Genomic DNA, 19972 nt, shown 5'->3' with positions numbered 1-19972 from the left:
AAAAGCTAATAATAAATTTAGTAAGACATGGAAGACCTCCACCCTGAAAAATAGAAAACATTGCTAAGAGAAAAAAAAGAAGACTTAAATAAATGAAGAACTGGTTGTGAAATTCAATATTGTTAAAATGTCAATTCTCCTTCAAACTGTTGTAAACATTCAGTGCAATCCCTATCATAATCCTACTGAAATTTTTTGGGGAGAGAGTAGAAATTGACAACCTGATTCTAACCATATATGACAATACAATAGAACTGGAATATCCAAGGCAATCTTGGGAGAAAAGCAAAGACAACAAGTTGTATGGTATACTATATGATTTCAAGACATCCAAAGCAGTAGTAATCAAAACAGAATAGTAATCTTATAAAACTCACAAATACATCAGAGGAACAAACTATAGAGCCAAGAAACAGATCATACTTAAATAGTAATTTGACTCAATATTTTACAAAGGTCCCAAAGCAATATAATGAGAAACGGAAAGTCTACCTCACAAATTATGCTGGAATACATGGATATCCGCTCGGGAAAAACAAAAAAGAGCCTTGGCACCAACCTTACACCACAATTAATTTTAAATGGATCATAGTCCTAAAAATAAAAACTAAAACTATAAAGCTTCTTTTAAAAAAACACACACACAAGAGAATGAGGGAAACATATTTAGAGCAGAGGCAAAAATTTCTTAGGACCCAGAAAGCAATAATTAGATGTTAAAAAATGATAAATTATGCTACATCAAAATTAAAATCTGCCCACCAAAAGACCCAGCTAAGTAAATGAATGTGCATGCCACAGACTTGGAGCAAAATATTCTCAAAACATAGATCCAATGACATACTAGTATCTAATATGTACAAAGTACTCCTGCAACTCAATAAAAAATGGGCAAAATATATCAAAGAGACACTTTACAAAAATCACAAATGACTAATAAACTTATCAAAAAGTGCTCAACATCATTAGCCATCAGGGAAATGCAAACTAAAACCACAATGAATTATCGGTACATACCCACCAGCATGGCTAAATTAGAAAAATTAAATCATCAAATGTTGGTGAGCATTTGGAAAAACTGGAACTCCTACACATTATTAGTGAGTATATAAATTAAACCACTTTGGGAAAAGAACTTGTGGGTTCTTAACAAAACATAAACATTTACCTACATACCCTATGACCCAGCAATTCCACTCTTAGGTATTTACTCAAGAGAAATAAAAACATATATCCAGGGGTGCCTGGGTGGCTCAGTTGGTTAACTTCTGACTCTTGATTTCAGCTCAGGCCATGATCTCATGGTTTGTGGGATGGAGCCCACATTGGACTCTGTGCTGACAGCAAAGAGCCTGCTTGGGATTCTCTCTCTCTTCCTCCCTTTCTGCCCCTGCCCCACTCATTCTCTCTCTCTCTCTCCCTGTCTCAAAATAAATAAATCGCATGTGAATGTTTATACCAGCTTTTCTTCCATGATAGCCAAAACCTGGAAACAGTCCAAATACTTACTGTTAAGAGAACGGAAAACTGTGGTATATTTATACAATGGAATAATACCCAACAATTATAAGAAAAAAATATTGATCTGTAGTACGTTATGAATGAACCTTAAAAAATCATGCTGAGGGGCGCCTAGGTGGCTCAGTTGGTTAAGTGTCTGACTTCAGCTCAGGTCATGATCTCATGGTTCATGAGTCTGAGTCCTGTGTCAGGCTCTGTGACAGCTTGGAGCCTGGAACCTGCTTCGGATTCTGTTGTCTCCCTCTCTCTCTGCCCCTCCCCCACTTGTGCTCTGTGTGTGTCTCTCTCTCTCAAAAATAAGGAAACATAAAAAAAAGAAAAGAAAAGAAAAAAATGCTGAGAGAAAGAAGTGGTTACACAAAAGAATTTATACTGTATGATTCAATTTATGTGAAGTTCTAGAACAGGCAAATCTAATCTTTGGTGGAAAAAAATCAGATTAGATTTTGCCTCTGTGGAGATGAAAATGAGAATTGACTGGTAAAGGGACACAGGAAAACTTTCATGGATGATGGCACTGTTCTGTATCATGATATGGTTATACAGGTGTGTGTGTTTAGCAAATTAAAATTTCTATACTTAAGTATGCAAATTTTATCTCCCAAAAAGAACTGTAGAAAAATTTTAACTCTAGTTAATGATATGCATGCTGAAATAATTAGGAGGTGAAGCCTATTAATGTCTGTAATGTACTTTAAAATGTATCCAAAAATAAGATGGCTGGATATAGGGATGGAAAGATGTAGACATGTGATAAAAATAAACAGAATAAATCGTAAATTGAAGAATCTAAGTACATGAGTATTCTCTTGTTTTTGTTTTTTTTTTCAACTTTCTGTGTATTTGGTGATGTTCATAATATAATGTTGGGACAAAATCAGTAGTTTTTTGATCTGAAAATAAGTGTAATTTTTCTGGGCCCAAATATTTCTCTCCTAAAATAATGAGAAACTTAGACTTTTATCTCTGTAAGTCCATCCCAATATGATCAAATTGTGCCCTCTGTCTTGTATCTGCTCTGATCTCCAAGCCAGACTCTGATCACATCTCCTTCAAATATTATTAAGATGCATATTTCCCTTCTAATTATATCTTACAACTCTTATATCTTATTCATCATCAGTTTTTCAAAAACTTAAATGTCTAGCATATTGGATATCCAATGGTATGTATATATATTTTTGCTATTGCTGTTAAAAATTTCACTCTTTTTCTTGGCATCCTCATAAAAAGATTTCTGTGATAGCATCTGCTTATCATGTTGTACTAGACGGCCTTCTATTAAGATAATTCAGACTTTGACAAGCCTTTTAAATTAATGTTTAATCCGGTCTACTTATTTGTGTTAGACTGCCTTTGCCCAATCATCTGCTGTGGTGCAACACAATTAAATAATCAGTATTTCCCACTAATACATTTAAATTTTTAATGTCCTCTGGACAGGCAAATAAAATATTTGTGCGGTTTAATTATTATTTTCACAAATTTCTATATTCATCATTGAGCAATCAGGTGAACTCTCTGAAACTGATAAAATTGTAAGCATTCATTCACACACAGATAGGTCTGCCTGCTGTTTTAGGATATTCACAGGTCCTTGAAGCCGAACCATGATCCATGTTCTACACCTTCATCTTAGCTCTCTTTATGCAAATGTACCCTGAGCTTCTGGGTGGCTCAGTCGGTTAAGTGTCCAACTTCCTCTCAGATCATGATCTCACTGCTCGTGGGTTCGAGCCCCACATCGGGCTCAGTGCTGACAAGCTAGGAGCCTGGAGCCTACTTCAGATTCTGTCTCTGTGACTCTGCCCCTTCCTTACTCACTCATTCTCTCTCTCTCAAATATAAAAAATAAAACATAAAAAATAAATAAAAAAAAAAGAAAATGTACACCGAGGAATGCAAGGATTGGTCAAAGTATTAAATACCACTAATTGGATAAGTGACATTATTTCAATGTGAGGCAAAAATAAAATTAGAACACCTTAGAGAGGCTCTTATTTCCATAGGACAAGGAAGCAAGAGAGGCTAAAAAAGAAAAGGTTAGGCATGAAGCAGATCTGAGGGGCCATGCTTTGGGGACAGTACAGTTTTCAGCATGCTGTGAAGCATACTCTGCTGCACGAAGTCCCCTGATACCTCGGCAGCAATGCTATGAAGAGTGTGACATTGCCCCCGCCTCAGTGAAGGCTGAGACCTTCCGAAAATGCCTCAGGACTCCAAGCCAGGGGCAGAAACACACAACCAGACACACCAACTTGCTGCTGGGGCAGGATGGTGCACGGGTTCAGATTCTTAGAGTACAGCCTCTACTAGCCAGAAGGCTAGCACACCCGTCCACTTTGCTCCTGCCTCACACTAACACATCACAAGGGGCATCTGTGAACGGATGTCTTGGGGGTCGAGAGTTTTCACAGCCTAGAGCACTCAGTGTATCTTCATCTCCCCATTCACCAGGAGACTAGAGAAGAACAAACTACAGTGTTTTTCCCATGCTTCCCAGTCCCAACCCCCCACAGACAGAGTGTACTAGGAGGAAAAAAATAGTTCTGGGGTTGAGGGGGACACTTGATCATACTTACCTAAAAGCAATTTAGGAAAATTTGATGTTTCAATATTATGATAATATACTATTGATGTTGTAGTGGCGACAAATCCCATCACAGCTGGCATGAAGAGGTGGAGATGCCGTGATTCCCGCCGTCTACGGAGAGCGGTACAGTATCAGTGTCTAGAGCTGATGGTTCCAGATTCTCATTTTGTTTCCATTTTTCTCTAAAACTTTCTCTTAATAACAAGATATTTAATATACAAAATGCAGTAGCAGTGGCTACGAGAACATGCAAAGGTAGACTCCATTGGGAGACATAATTCTGCTCAAAGGGTTTATCCCAACACAGAGGAGCAGGTACCACAGCTCAACAAGACCTTAAATACTCACAACAAAAGTAAGTATGTAACTACTCCTATTCTGAAGGGCAGAACTGCTGAAATAATTTAACACCTAAAGCAAGTAAAAACTACCGGATGAATGTGAACTCTAATGTATGTGAGAAGTACACTTATTCTTTTGATGGCTTTCCTAAACTATATGGCTGTTAGTGATTTCTCCATTTCTATTAATTCGTTCAACACAAATGTGTGTGCTGTGTCCAGGCATGATTAGTTGTTGAGATGCAATAGTGAATGTGACAAGATACAGTGTCCATAGTCATAAAGCCCAGAGTCTGTTGGTGATACCAAGAGTAAGGAGGAAATTATCGCCCAGGTGAAGGGACTACAAGTGCATGCAGGGTTAGTGTCTAAGGAAGAGAAAGCTGTGTGAAGGAACCTACTTCTGAACTGAGGCCGTAAGAATGAGGAACTGCTGTTCAGAGAAGGAAGAGAAGACTGTTCCAGGCAGAGGATCCAGACATGTCTAACACAAGCAACTCAATATGATTGAAAAGAGACCAGATTTCATTCTGAGGGTAGTAGAGAGCTTCACTCGGATTAGAAATATGACAGAACCGGATTTACGTGGTGGACAGCCCTCAACTCCATTTACATTAATAATGTAAGCTGGTAAAACATTTAACTGTTCTCAAATTACTTAAATACATTCAGACATAAACGGTATAAGGAGTGATTAGTTTGAGAGTGGGGGAAAAGGAGCTTTTGGGAAAGTCGCTTCAGAAGAAGTACAGTTGACAGTGGAAATGGAAACATGAAAAGGAATCCACTAATCAGGAATGTGGAAGAAGAGCATTTTAAAAAGAGAGAACAGAATATGTAAATACATAGAAGGAGGAAACTGTGTAACATGTTCAAAATTCCAAGTAGTTTAATATTCTCAGAGAGTTTGAAACAGGATATGTGGTGAAAGGCTCTGTATGCCATGGTAAGGAGCCGGAATCTAATCTTTCGGAAAATCTAAATAATTTAACAGGTAAGTGGCATGGTCAGATTTTAGGGGGTTTTAGACAAATCAATCTTGTAATAATGTGGATGATGCAGTAGGTAGGTAGTGTGTGCATCTGAGGAGAGGGGAGAGACATACAAGGAAGAAAAGCAGTTAGCAAACTGTGGGTATAGACCAGGCAAGAGATGACAGAAGCCTGAATTAAGTTTCAGCAGCAAAAACATGAAAGAAATACAACATCTGGAAAATATTCATTGTTAAAATGGACAGGACTTTAATAGTGTTAGGGTATGAGGGTGAGGGTGATGGAGACGTAGAGAATAATTACCAAGGAGCCTGGATGGGGGGTGGGTAACCAAATAAGACTTCAAGAGGATGAGCAGATTGGAGAAAGGAAGCCAATAAGTTCTAGCAAGGCCACGCGGGCTGTGAAGGTGTCTAATAAACATGCAAAAGGAGTTGTCTAATAAGCCAAGTGTATGCAGAGATTTGGAACATGACCACTGATATTCCTGGAATCATTAATATAGACAATTTTAAAGTACCATGATAGCGTAAAAGCTGGTTTAAAAACCACCTACCATCCCCAGAAATACTTCAAAACAGTCAAAAAGTAGGAAATAAATATTTAATCACTACAGAAATTAAGAAATGCTTCCAGCATTCTTTTACTACTGAATCAAAGAAAGAATTAAAAAATCACTTACATGGCACAAAAACAGACACATAGACCAATGGAATAGAATAGAAACCCCAGAACTAGACCCACAAACGTATGGCCAACTCATCTTTGACAAAGCAGGAAAGAACATCCAATGGAAAAAAGACAGTCTCTTTAACAAATGGTGCTGGGAGAACTGGACAGCAACATGCAGAAGGTTGAAACTAGACCACTTTCTCACACCATTCACAAAAATAAACTCAAAATGGATAAAGGACCTGAATGTGAGACAGGAAACCATCAAAACCTTAGAGGAGAAAGCAGGAAAAGACCTCTCTGACCTCAGCCGTAGCAATCTCTTCCTCGACACATCCCCAAAGGCAAGGGAATTAAAAGCAAAAGTGAATTACTGGGACCTTATGAAGATCAAAAGCTTCTGCACAGCAAAGGAAACAACCAACAAAACTAAAAGTCAACCAACGGAATGGGAAAAGATATTTGCAAATGACATATTGGACAAAGGGCTAGTATCCAAAATCTATAAAGAGCTCACCAAACTCCACACCCGAAAAACAAATAACCCAGTGAAGAAATGGGCAGAAAACATGAATAGACACTTCTCTAAATTTCATATATAAATAAAAAAAAGAATCACTTACATAATATTTAGGAAATTTAAAAATGAGCATACTACATATCAAGGCCTGTAAATAATGTTGTCAAAACCATATTCAGAAGAAAGTTTATAACCTTAAACATATCCAATAAGAAAACATTGTAATAAATAAATTATGTAGTCAATTCAAGAGGAAAAAGAATGACAAAACATCATTAAGGAAGGCAATGGTAAAGGATGAATAAAGACAGCAACAGCCACAGTAAGGTTTTATATTTATATTGTGGCATTTCTTTATTAGGGATTTGATGTGTGTTTTAAGCATGCTAGTATCTGTATTAGGATTGCTATTATATTGTTAGTTGTTTACTTACAAACTTGTATAAGTTTCGAGTAGTGTCCCAACCCTATTCTTTCCTTACACTCTGTTATTTTTAGAGTATGACTCACAGACTTCAAGGTTCTGGTAGATGCACATATATCACATTATAGCAGAAAATCTTTACTCAGAAAGTAAGGAAGAAAATCAAAATGCATTGATGTTGTCCTCATCATGGAGGAGAAAAAATGATTTAAAAAAAAATATGAGAAAAATAAAAGCTTAAATGAAAACAATAATAGTGAATATTTTAATACACACTTTTAGAATTTGAAGAATTAAATAATACAAAAATAATCACCACACAGGACTTGAGTAATCTAATCAGTAAACTCAATAAAATTTTATCTCCAACAAGGAAAATAGAAAATTATTTTCTAATTCTCATTAAAAACATATGAAATAATCAAATATTTAACTATAATGAAAATGTTAATAAGTCCCAAAATGTATTTAACAAATTACATGCTTTAATAATTTATCAACCATATTAGACTAAAAAGCAAACCAAAAATGATTCCTAGACCAAGGAGAGTAAATAAACCAGAACTACAAGCTATTTAGATAGAAACATAAAAAATGACATTTCTTATAAAAATCCATGCAAAACAGATAAGGATGTTTGTTTCAAAAGAAAAAATGAATAACTTCAATATTTGTATTACTAAAAAAGAAAACCAAAAATACAATTTGGAAAGTCTTTGCATTGTTTCACTAATTATAATGAGCATTTGTTATATTTTAAGAAAAGAACTGTTCACAAATATTTTCTTAAATAAGAAGGAATGAAGGATCAGCGGTGTCAAACGTAGTAAGTATGATAAGGAAGAAAAGGTGTACATCAAGGTGTCATTAATGTTCACTAGGATTCTTGTGGAAGCAGTTTCCAGAATAGGACAAGGCAGACAAGAAAAGAAACTAAATTTTGGAGGTCAGGAATCATTGAAAAATGACTTTTTGAAAAGCTTGGATGAAAATGGTAAGGGAAAGCAGTCTGCAGCTAAAGAATGGGAGGAGGTAACACAAAATCAAGAGTGTATTTCTGCTTGGTTTCAGGACGGGCCTCTAATATCACCACGTCAATAAAACAAGTTTCTTCCATTAGCATACATCTTCATCATTGTTAGCTCAGCCTCTGTTCTAAGTCTCTGACCAAATCTACCCACCAATCATGAGGCTGGAAAGAAGGAGGCATCCTTGCCTACATGGTGTGTCAAGTTTTTAGGAAATATTGGACTAATCTATCTTTCACTTTATACACACACATAGAAAGTTAGCTTGTATGTTAAGGGAATAAAAAATGAAGACTAGAATTGGCTATGTTAATTGGCTTGTATGAGTTAGTTTGTATGTTAAGGGAATAAAAAATGAAGACTAGAATTGGCTATGTTAATACAATATAATACAAATACACTGAAGGGTTTTAAACAGTAATCAATAATAGTCAACTAAGCTTCTTTTTAAAAAATATTTATTTATTTGTTTGTTTATTTATTTATTGAGGGGGGCAGAAAGAGAAGGAAAAAGAGAGAGAGAATCTGATGCAGGGCTTGATCCCACGAACCATAAGATCAGGACCTGAGCTGAAATCAAGAGACATGTAACCAACTGAGCAACCCAGGCACCCTGCCAATTAAGCTTCTAAATGCTTGGAGGCATGCGATATCTTCAGAGTCCCTGATTTTTCTTTTTATCAGAAACTAAGATGTGCATATCTATGAAAAGAACTGTCATAAAACATTACAAAATAGTTGGCTCTGTGACGAAAGTTTAGAAGTTTCATCCCTCATTAATTGCAACAGAAAAACATAAACAGATGTCAGGGAGGTCCTGATTAGATAAAAGGAAAATGATTTCAGGGCTTTCTTTAAAAAAAAACAAACAAAAAAAAAACACTTTCATATCAATTCTTTAATTAAAGGTGTACCATTTAGGGGCGCCTGGGTGGCTCAGTCAGTTAAGCACAGACTGCTGATTTCTGCTCTGGTCATGATCTCACTGTCATGAATTAGAGCCCAAAGCCTTGCCTCAGGCTTTGCTCTGGGTGTGGAGCCTGCTTAACATTCTCTGTCTCCCTCTGCCCCTTCCCCATACACTAACTTGCTCGCCTGTGCTCTCTTTCTCTCTCTCTCTAAAAAAAACGGTGTACCATTTAGCATAATTTCAAAATTCTATTTGATACTGCCTATCAAAATTATTTCCTATTTTTTGTTAGTATGTGATAAAAATATCCTCCCCACATTATGTTTAAATTTATAAGTAGAATTCACTATATTCTAACTGCCAAATGCAAACTTTTTTTTCATTCTTATAAATGACAAAATTCCAGGGCACCTAGGTGGCTCAGTTGGTTAATTTGCACACTTTGGCTCAGGTCATGATCTTGTGGTTCATGGGTTCCAGCTCCACGTCAGGCTCTGTACTGACAGCTCAGAGCCTGGAGTTTGCTCTGGATTGTGTCTCCCTCTCTCTCTGCCCCTCCCCCTCCTAGGCTCTGTCTCTCTCTCTCTCTCAAAAATAAATATTTAAAAAAATAAAAAAATAAATGGCAAAATTCCTTCAAAAACATGAGCTTTATGAGAAATCCTGATTTTAAGACAGTTTTGTGTTTTGCCTCAATTTGTGGCTATATTCTCACTGGTTCTCAGACATCTTTAATGCCTGCCTCATCTACCTTTGCTTCTTTATAAAATAAACTGAAACACTTGAGAACTGGTTACATATTTATATGTAAATATATAACTCTTAGAGCTATATGTCAATATAGACAATCTTTCCATGTATATCTATGTTGGTAATATAAACATCAAACTGTTTAAAAGGAGAGAACTTTCTGCAAGGGCTACATAAGTGAAGGAACAAAGAAATAGAAAACACATGAATAAGCGCAAGCCACAGTGATCTGAATTTTTGTTATCAGAGAAATTATGTATTAACATAAAAACACAGACAAAACACATAATTATCAAAGGCAGCAGTGCCCCCTTATCTGTGGGGAATATGTTCCAAGATCTCAGTGGATGCCTGAACTCACAGATAGTACAGAATCCTATATATACTATGTTTTTTCTTATACATACATACCTATGATAAAGTTTAATACATGGGTTAGGCACAATAAGAGATTAACAACTAATAATAATAAAATAGAATAATTATAATAATATACTGCAATAAAAGTTATGTGAATGTGATTTCTCTCCCTCTCTGTCAAAATAATTTATTGTACTGTATTCACCTTTCTTCTTGCGATGATGTGAGATGATAAAATGCCTACATGATGAGGTGAAAGACATAGACACTGTGATGTAATGTTAGGTTACTACTGACCTTATTGACCTTGTGCCAGTACATCAGAAGGAGGATCATCTGCTTCCAGACTTCGGTTGATCATGGGTAAATGAAACCATAAATAAACAGGACTACTATGAAATGAGTGACAGCCGTTGTTCTTAATAAGTCATAACTAAAAAAGTTAAGCCTGACCTGGTGTTCTCTTAACTCCCATCCATATCAACATACTCACTAGTATAGTGTAATGATAGTAACTGTGTTGAATCACTTACGAATCAGAAACAATGCCTTCTGCTATTTCACAAACATGCACAAAGAGAAGAGCAAATGTAAGAATCCATCTCAGGTTATGTCCAGGAAAATGAAGCCATGTGTTGTGGTGAATTTGTACTTTCGAACTTTGACTTCCCCACCCTGGAAAAAAAGAGAAGAAATAGAAAGATGAAAGTATTAATTATAATCATGGGAATAATTCACATTGTGATATCATTTGGGGGATGGGTGGTTCCTCAAACAGGAACGAGATGTGCTTTCTAGGGTAGCAATGAAAATCCTGGTCTATTTTCATTATGTTAAAAAAACTAACAATTTCAATTGTTATGAGACTGCCTCGGTTAACACATTGACATTTGCTGCACTGCTCAAGAATAACACCAACTCTGGGTGATACCATGGTTAACTCATGCTAATCAGAGCTCTTACTGACAGGTCCCTGATTCATTCAAAAGGAAACTGAGTTAATGATGATGTTAATAAAAGCAATTTGGTGTCTAAACTCTTTCAAAACATGGGATCTGCAGGGGGACTAATGAAAAATGCCATATTTGGTAATGAAATGTAGAACTCATTACTTGAGTCAACTCAATCATATGCATATCATGTGAGAAAAATTATAACCTATGAGTGGGCCAGCACTATTCATCAGAGATAGTAGTTTTTCTCAAAGAAATTTTTTGTCTGTGGAGAAGCCTCACATACTTCAAGAATGAATCGGGGTTTGCACTCAAAATATTGCAGGAAGCAATTTCTGCAAAAACAAATGGGACCCCTGAAGCATTCTTTGAAAAGCAAATTTATTCATGTCTTAGTTGTTCCCAAATGAACTTCATTATTGAAATATTAGTTACATTTAAAATATTGAACTGGAATTTATGCTGTAAACTCTTGCAGGCAAGCTTTCCTTATACCTGATACTTCTTTAGGATTTATTTATGATCCCTCACTAGCTCAAGGAGCCAATATTATAGATGAACAGTCTGTATTTTTCCCCACCTCTTTGACAATGTTAACTCTGATTCTACTTGAGTCAAATACTCTTTCGCCAGCCTGTGTTTGAGGCTCGAGATGCAAACAGACAAGACTGTCACAGTAATTGCCCTGAAGAAGTTGGATGAATGTCAAAAATGAATAATTAACTGTTGTATTGCAATACAAAAATATATAGGCTACTTTTGGCCAAAGGGCATTGTCCTACCAGCAACACCATGTAAACAACAATTCGTGTTTTTATATATGGCCATCATAGTCCAAATATTTAGTGTCTATATCAAGAGTTGCACTGGCCTCTGCATGATAAGATATATAACAGAAATTCTTTGATCACTGTGACAATGCCAGGTATATAGTAGTCTCTCAATTAACATTTGTTAAATTAAGAAATAAAATCATACAAATTATTTTTAAACCTCCTTTTAAAGCAGATTGTTAACCTATGCTAATTTTCTTAAGAAAATCAGTCTGGTAGCTTTTTCATTTATTTTTATAAGCAACATTGTGCATGGGAGTATCAAACACTAAAATCAGATAGTGGTTACCTCTTGAAGGGATAGGAACATAGGATGTGGGAAGAGTAACAGGCTCAGGAAATAGTACACAGAGGGATTCACTTATATTCTCACCATTAGATTCCTTAAGATGAGTGATGATAGACTCAATAGATGTTTATTATATTAGTCTTTGTCATTTTTGAATTTTTTTTTCAACGTTTTTTATTTATTTTTGGGACAGAGAGAGACAGAGCATGAACGGGGGAGGGGCAGAGAGAGAGGGAGACACAGAATCGGAAACAGGCTCCAGGCTCCGAGCCATCAGCCCAGAGCCTGACGCGGGGCTCGAACTCACGGACCGCGAGATCGTGACCTGGCTGAAGTCGGACGCTTAACTGACTGCGCCACCCAGGCGCCCCATAGTCTTTGTCATTTTTGTACATGAAATGTATTTTAAAAAATTTAAGTTAAAGGTCTATTTTGGTTGTTTTGGGGAAGTGATGCAAATTATATATAATTGCTCTAAATAACTGGGTTTTTGTTATATGTAAGCTGAAAAATAGTAGGGAAAACTGTATTTTTAACTCCTTTCCAAATAGTTCACATAAGTATTCTTTCTACCTGGAATGCACCCTTATCACTCCTACTCAAATTTGCAAGTTCTGTGTCCTCAGGTCCCCAAACATGTCACTTCCCATGCAATCTTTCCCACTAGTCCCAAGAATTAGTTGTTCTAGCAAGTTAATGCCCAGGAAAATGTGTTTCTATAGCTGCACATGAGCTTACAATGTGGGATAGTCATTTTTCTCTTGACTTTGATGCATCTGTTTCACTGGACAAACCCAGTGAATATTCCAGGTCAAGTACTATTCCAGGCCACTTCTGAATAGTGCTGGCCCACTCATAAGCATTTTACCCATTTTCCATTCTCTTCAACCAGCACAAAACAAGTGCTCAACAAAGGATTTAGATCTATCGCATATAATTCTCTTTCCCCCTTCTTAAAAAAACTGCTGCTACTACTTCAAGTCCATTTCTAAGAAGGCATCTGACTTCTATTTTATCTACAGAATATCCTATGCCACAAATATAAATAATTGGGAAGCACAAGATACTTGTTTGTTCTTTTCCCACAGATTTACGCATAAGTTTTCATGTCGGAAAAATTAAATAAACATTATACCAAATCTCAGCCACTAATAAGCCTTTTAAAATAAATATTAGGTGATGAAATATAGGACAGTAGATTACTTACCAATAAACAATATTGGAAAAGTGATAAACAACAGGAAGACATGAGGGACCAGGTTGAGGGCATCCACAAAGCAGGGATTTTGTAATACACCATGACTGATATTATATGAAGAAATGTTGTTACCACAGAATGAAAGGCTCATTTCTTCTTATATGGTTTACTCTAAAAGGAAGAGAAAAGAGAAAGAGCCTCTTATTATTAAATTCCCTTTTATAAAATCATAGCCCTAAGGAAGAGGTTTTATTATAAAATTAACCCCCTTTATTTTTGCAGTTGTGGAAATAGGAAACTGTATGCCAAAATCATTTGAGAGTTTCTTAGAAAGGCCTGTGCATTCTATAGATCATTCTCTTTCAATCTTTTTTTTTTTCAGAGAAAGATATTTTATTTTAACTTGGGAGATATGTCATTATTAATATCTACCAATGATGGTACCTTAAAGAAGCGTGTGTTTGGCTAAAATGATTTCAAAGAACAAAAATGGTCATATCTCAAGAAAAAGAAAGAAAAAATGAAACTATTCACCGATATTACAAAATAGTGTAATATCAAATCCTTTTTCATCTTCTCTCATTGAAAATGCATTAGCAAACAACTTAAGTTTGGTAAAATTTACCGTCATTTTTCACTGCAGGAAATACGAATACACAGAGACCAATGTGGCTGCAAACAGCAATCAGCCTTTCTCTGAAGGATATTAAAACCAAGTGCTTCAGACAAATTAAATATAACTCAAGTGACAATTTAATGAAATTACTCAGGTCCCACAGTCAGAGAATATTCTTACATGAAATGCACCCTATTCAAGTTTTAAAACAAAAAAACATGTCTTTTAATTAGAAATCAATATTACATTAGAGTAGAAGTAGACAGATTTAGAAAGGAAACAAGATAAACCAGAGGTTTTTCTAGCTATTGTTGAGACTTTGGCTTCTACTCAGTGAAATGGAGCCACTGGGGGGTTTTGATCAGAGGACTGACATACTCTGACTCACATTTAAAAAAAAAAAAATTAAGTTTATTTATTTTGAGAGAGAGAGAGAGAGAGAGGGTACACTTGCGAGCCAGTGGGGGAGGGGCAGAGAGAGAGGGAGAGACAGAGAATCCCAAGCAGTGCAGAGCCTGATGTGGGGCTAGAACTCAGGAACCTCCAAGATCATGCCCTGAGCCAAAGTCATACGCTTAACTGACTGAGCCACCTAGGTGCCCTCTGACTCAAATTTTAAATTAATTCCTCTCATTGCTGTGCTGAAACAGATGGTATAGGAGCAAGGGTTTGCTTCATCAAAATACTACTATGAAATTCTGGAAAGTTTTAGCCTTCTGAAAAAATCTTTTATAATGCCTCCTATTTACTCAGTCTCTGCCAAATTCTGGGCACTTTGCATACACTATCCTTATAACAACCGTGCGATGTTAATTATTTGTATTTTACATAAGGGCATCGTGAGGTTCAGTAACTTGCCAACCAGTAGAGAAGTGGTGATCCATATCCATGTGTCTGACTTAAACTATTTTTCTCCCACTGCATCATGCAGCCTCCAACCTATTTTTTTAAACATCTTCTCTACTGTCATTAAAAGAGTAGAGTTTAAGATTTTAACCTCACTGGACTTTGGAAAGAATCTACACATATATGTCACACTGGATTCTGAGTTAGATTATCAAAGGTTGGCGAAAGTTTAAATGAGTTTATAAGTACCTTTTCTCTCTTCCCATTCATTGAGAAATGATTTAGCAATGGTCACAAACAATATTTTTTCCTAGGAAAAAAATAAAGAGTGTTACACAGAAAATACTGGCAACAGTAGGTAATCTGTTGGAGAAACCAAATTTCAAGCACAAGTTTTATAAGCTTTATATTACTAGAACTAACTAAAATGCCTGTGCTTACAGTCTGTAGATACTTATATGGAATTCCTCTCACATATTGTTTCTGTTAAGCCCTTTCATTGAACATCATTGATATGATCTCTAGTTGAGACCTTTTCTCATTGAAAAAATTATATTAAAAACAACTCAAGATGAGGGTATATACTTGGCAAATTCTTAGCAACTATTAAGGCTCTAAGCCTCATAGAATAATTAAAAGCAGTGTGAGGTTTTTTAAATAACAGTAAAATGGAATTTGTAGCTATATGAGGTGATGGATTTTAACTACACCTACTGTGGTAATCATTTCTCAATACATCTGAATTAAACATCATGCTGTACACCTTAAACTTATACAGTGATGTATGTCTGTAAACCTAGAAAAAACAAACACCTAAAAAATAATAGCTACTAATGGAACTTCTAAGACTATTTCTTTTATTAAGTAGAAATGATAAAAAGAAACTTGATCTCACTCTTACTGAAAGACATGTATAAACTGTTTCCTAGAACGAACGGGAAACAATTTTTACTTTTGCTAATTTTATAATTTTATTCAAAATTATGCTATTCCAATTGGTCACATTTATAAATCTTGACATTTAATCATTATCATTGCACCAGACACTAAAGTATAATTTGAATTTGCAAAACATATATTTCATTGGCTATAGTAAGTCTGCCTGCTATGTTTAATCAATCCTCAAACCTACCAATCAAGTAACCTCTGGATAAATGTGTAACGGTGGAATGAAACTATCAGAGCACTACTGCAAGTTGAAAAAGTCAAAGAACGTTTCCAGTCGTGTACCTGATGTCTGAAATTCTGGGCCATTAATTAACTATAAAAATACTTACTGATGCTAAACATGTGCTAGGCACTGGGAAACCAAGAGTGCATATGACAGAAACAGTACCTGTGGTCTTAGACTGTATAAATCAGACTACACTAATCCCAATAGTTCTTGGTATAATGTAAAGGTTATGATCTACCAGACAGGGAGCTATACAATGATATGATCATACTAAAGCATACACTTCAGATTAATAAAGTGAAAGCTTTAGAATGATTTCTTCCTTCTACCATAATCTCTAACCTCACATTCCCTGGGGCTCCCAACCTGTTCTCTACCTCTCACCACATCTCTCCTTTTGTTTTTGTTTCTGTCTTTTCCTCCTCCATCCATTTCCCTTTGACCCTTAGCTTCTTTCTCCAACATACAGTGCACATGTGGCACATCCTAACAGTCAGCCCATATTATTACAACTCAACATGGGCAAAAAGAGGAAAGGAGTAAACTTATAGATATGTTGATAATTACTGTGTTTACCAAAGGCATTTTATTCAATCAGGACTTTTAATTAATTTTTAAATCTCTTATTGTCATTCAGGGTTTTCCCTCCCAGAACCCTGATTAAGTCAGGGACGCTTTGGGAACAGTGTAACGTGCTGCTGCTCTTGCTGGCTAAACTCTGTCACGTGACCCCCCTGAGTCCTGCCCTTTCTGGAGCTGTCTAGTTCAACTAAGCACGGACAGAGGCCCAAGCATCCAGGAGGAGGGAGAGGAAAAAGAGGCCAGATGGGAAGACATGACACTTTTCTCCCCACGAGCACACATCTACTGAAAGATGTATGACAGCAGACAGGGTCGAAGAACTTGACTGAATGAATCTTAAAGACAAATGTCAAAAGTGAAACTCTGATTACAGGGATGGTCTGCAAAACAGAAAACACAGAAAGAAAATACTCCTTGAGGACCAAACTTACGATTTCATCGCAAGAATCCTACCCTCAGTATTCTTTGAAATGCATTATATGAAGTTCCACACCCTCAGGAGTTATAAAATTGGGATTTAGTTGATGACTATAAAGTAAAGTAAGTAAAAACTAACACTCTTTCCTGTTCACCCAGAAGAAAGTGTCAGTTTTAACGGAGCAACAGCCACAGGGAACTTAAACATGCTGGAAACACCTGAAGAAAACATGCTAAAAGCAATATAAAAACTTAATTCTTATATACAACATAACTCGTTCTTTAGTTATTCAGAGATTAACTATACACTATGAGAGAGAAACATGGCATTGTAAAGAATGTAGGGCATGTAATCTAATAACCTCTGAAATTTCTCAGTCAGTGGTTCACAAAATATGACTAAAAGATGTCTATCTATCTATCTACAAATGACAGATCCAAGTAGGAAAATCACTAGCAAAAATGACCACTGATTCCTGATTTAGTGCCTGATCTCAATGCACCCGTTGGAGTTCTATCGCACACTAAAGGAAATGGTACTCAGAAGATAAGATTCACACATGCCAGTGGGATATATATATATTTTAATTCCAAACTTAACAAAAAGGAAAAAGTAAATACCTTGGGCGGTCGCTTGCTGCTGCTTCAAACCCCTACTCGTGCACTTGCACTACCTTCAAAACACCGGCTTCCTACACTGTTTTAAGTGCAAATTTCAAACCCAGACGCAGAACTCCTAAAAAGTAAAGAGTAACAAAAATTAAGCAGATAGAAAACAACTTCATGAACAATATAGGAGAATGTCTCAGAGAAAAAAAAAATTAGTAATAACTCTCTGCACTATTCCTGGCTGGTTTTAAGTAGGAGTCGGCAAAGTTTTGTAAGTAAAGCTGGAAACCTGATCCCCACGCCCTCTCTTCCCCGGCTGGGGCCGGGTGCCTTAATCCTAGAAATAGCTACCCTGAAGCCAGAGCGCCATGTGAGCGCGCGGGCGCCTTTTGATTGCCAAAATCGACAGTTTACAGTTACTCTTAAATTTTTTAAATCATGTTTATGTAAAAAATACAGACGCACTTACTCCGAAGGCAGTTTTCCTCCCCTAGGCGAAGCACGCAGGGCGACGGAGCGGATTATTTTTAGGGTGGTGGGAGATCAGCTGCTGCCTCCTATCGGGTTTCTAAATTGCACAAACTGCTCTGAGCTGGGGCGGACACGACAACTCCGAGGCAGGAAACTGGGCAGAAGCCCCGAGTGCAGCCGCGCCTGGGACTGGAGACCCTCCCCACCCCCGCTCGGCCCTGCTTTCCGTACGGGAGCGACAAACTTGGGGTGCGCGATGCGGCGATCTCACAAACACAAGTAATATGTGTGCCCCAAACTTCATTAAGCACGGAAACTTGCAATGTATGAGTCAATGATTCTCTGGAGTCAGGTTTTCAAACGTCAAAACATGCAAGGTACTCAACTTGCACTTGTAATTTCCCTCCAGGTTCTATATGCCTTTTATTAACCACAAAAGGAAGCGGATCTGGGGAGTTCACCTTTTTCCCCCCGAGCGAACCTGGGAAACGAGGGGCTCATTCAAGGCAGAAGACCCCGCTGCCAGGCTGTGTGGGCGCGTGCAAGGGTCTCACAGCAGCCAGGCGGGCTCAAATCTAATATTTGCCCCAGCGACCGGGAAAACTTGGTTCCTCCTCCGGACCGGCCGCGGCGCTTTTCCGAAGGGCGACCGTCACCCTAGCTCCCCGAAAGTAGGACTTCGGCTTCCACATCTGCACAAACAGTTCCCCCACTCTTGCTCCCTGCGTGCGAGAGAATTAATTCTCAAGGAGACAACGTGTTTAAAATACACTCACCCCACAGTAAATAACTGCCCCCAGGGCGCAAGCTGTTAATTTTGTCCCCGGGCAACCCTATTTAATTAACACGCGATTTTCTGCGGGGCCAGCCTTCGATCAGCTTGAAGTCATCATTGTTCTCAACCATTGTCCTAATATGACACAGGATGGTAAGCAGGCGGGCTGGTGCCCCCCAGGCTCCGTGCGCGACCGCCCAGGGGCACCGCTCCAGGAGCGCGGGCACCCGCAGCGGGTCCTCGGACCTGCGCCCTAGCCCGGGCGGCCACCCCACCTCCACGCTTGGCGGACAGAGACTGACCTCCGCCCTGCGAGCCCCGGGGATTTCCCGCGGGCGCCTCACTCTCGGGAAGGTCGCTGCGTTCCCTCGTGAGAGCCGGGCCTCCGCCAGCGACTGAAGCTTGTACTCGCGGCCGCTAGAGGTCTGCGGGGCCTCGCGGGGCGACATCTGGAAGGGTCCCGAAGACCGTGGTCCTACGGCCCCTGGAATTTTGCCAACTGCACCCCGGAGCGGTCTGCCACGGCGCAAGCGCACAGAGAAAGCGTGCTTCAAGAATGGGGATCCGGATACTGTGGGTGGATCCTGGGGAGACCCGATGAACTAGCCGGAAGGGGGGCCTAGGGCTCCCCAGGCGGCTGGGGAGAGACACCTGGAAATAGTGGGTGCAAATAATCCCCAGATGTAGACTCTGAGTGTCACTACAGATAATCAGGTTGACTCTGAGACTTTATATCTATATCGATATCGATATCGATATATTACTATTATTAAGACGATTTTTAAAGATTAAAAGTCATGCTTATTGTAGAAACTGGAAATTATGGAAGAGTATAAGGGAGCCCAAGGAGCCCCCAAACCTATAAAACTGATAACATTTTGTTACATTTTAATGGTGAGTTAAAGCACGGACCTGAGGGCGAAGCTGCTATCAAACCCTGCTACCTGACTCAGGTCAAACACTTTGGGCAAAATACTTAATCTTTCCTTGTATCCGTTTCCTCACCGGTTCAATGGGGAAAACTGAAAAATATATATGGCTTCATAGTCTTGAAGGGTAAATGGGTACATGAGATAATCCCTTTAAAGTGGTGAGAGT

At 37.9% G+C, this 19972-nt stretch overlaps 1 protein-coding gene across 8 annotated transcripts in view; it reads right to left on the bottom strand.

Moving 5' to 3' along the window:
* Positions 1-19326, bottom strand: part of ABCC9 (ATP binding cassette subfamily C member 9) — a 138826-nt gene extending 119500 nt beyond the window's left edge. For 2 of the 8 annotated variants that reach the window (XM_086713902.1, XM_086713905.1), the window contains exons 1-6: positions 18098-18313; positions 17641-17755; positions 15096-15156; positions 13394-13555; positions 10645-10786; positions 4104-4225 (exon numbers count right to left, since the gene is read on the bottom strand). In XM_086713902.1, coding sequence (XP_086570028.1) covers positions 4104-4225; positions 10645-10786; positions 13394-13535 — 406 coding nt within the window. In that variant the 5' untranslated portion in view covers positions 13536-13555; positions 15096-15156; positions 17641-17755; positions 18098-18313. Of the gene's footprint in view, positions 1-4103; positions 4226-10644; positions 10787-13393; positions 13556-15095; positions 15157-17640; positions 17756-18093; positions 18314-18875; positions 19156-19176 lie in introns of those variants that run through there. The other 6 variants (XM_086713901.1, XM_086713900.1, XM_086713904.1 and 3 more) reach the window with 6 other exon arrangements.
* Between the last annotated feature and the right edge of the window lie 646 nt (positions 19327-19972).

Source organism: Puma concolor, chromosome B4, assembly GCF_028749965.1.
Source record: "Puma concolor isolate L17-30 chromosome B4, mPumCon1.1.hap2, whole genome shotgun sequence".
Taxonomy (NCBI): domain Eukaryota; kingdom Metazoa; phylum Chordata; class Mammalia; order Carnivora; family Felidae; genus Puma; species Puma concolor.
This window is presented reverse-complemented; position numbering and strand designations above follow the sequence as displayed.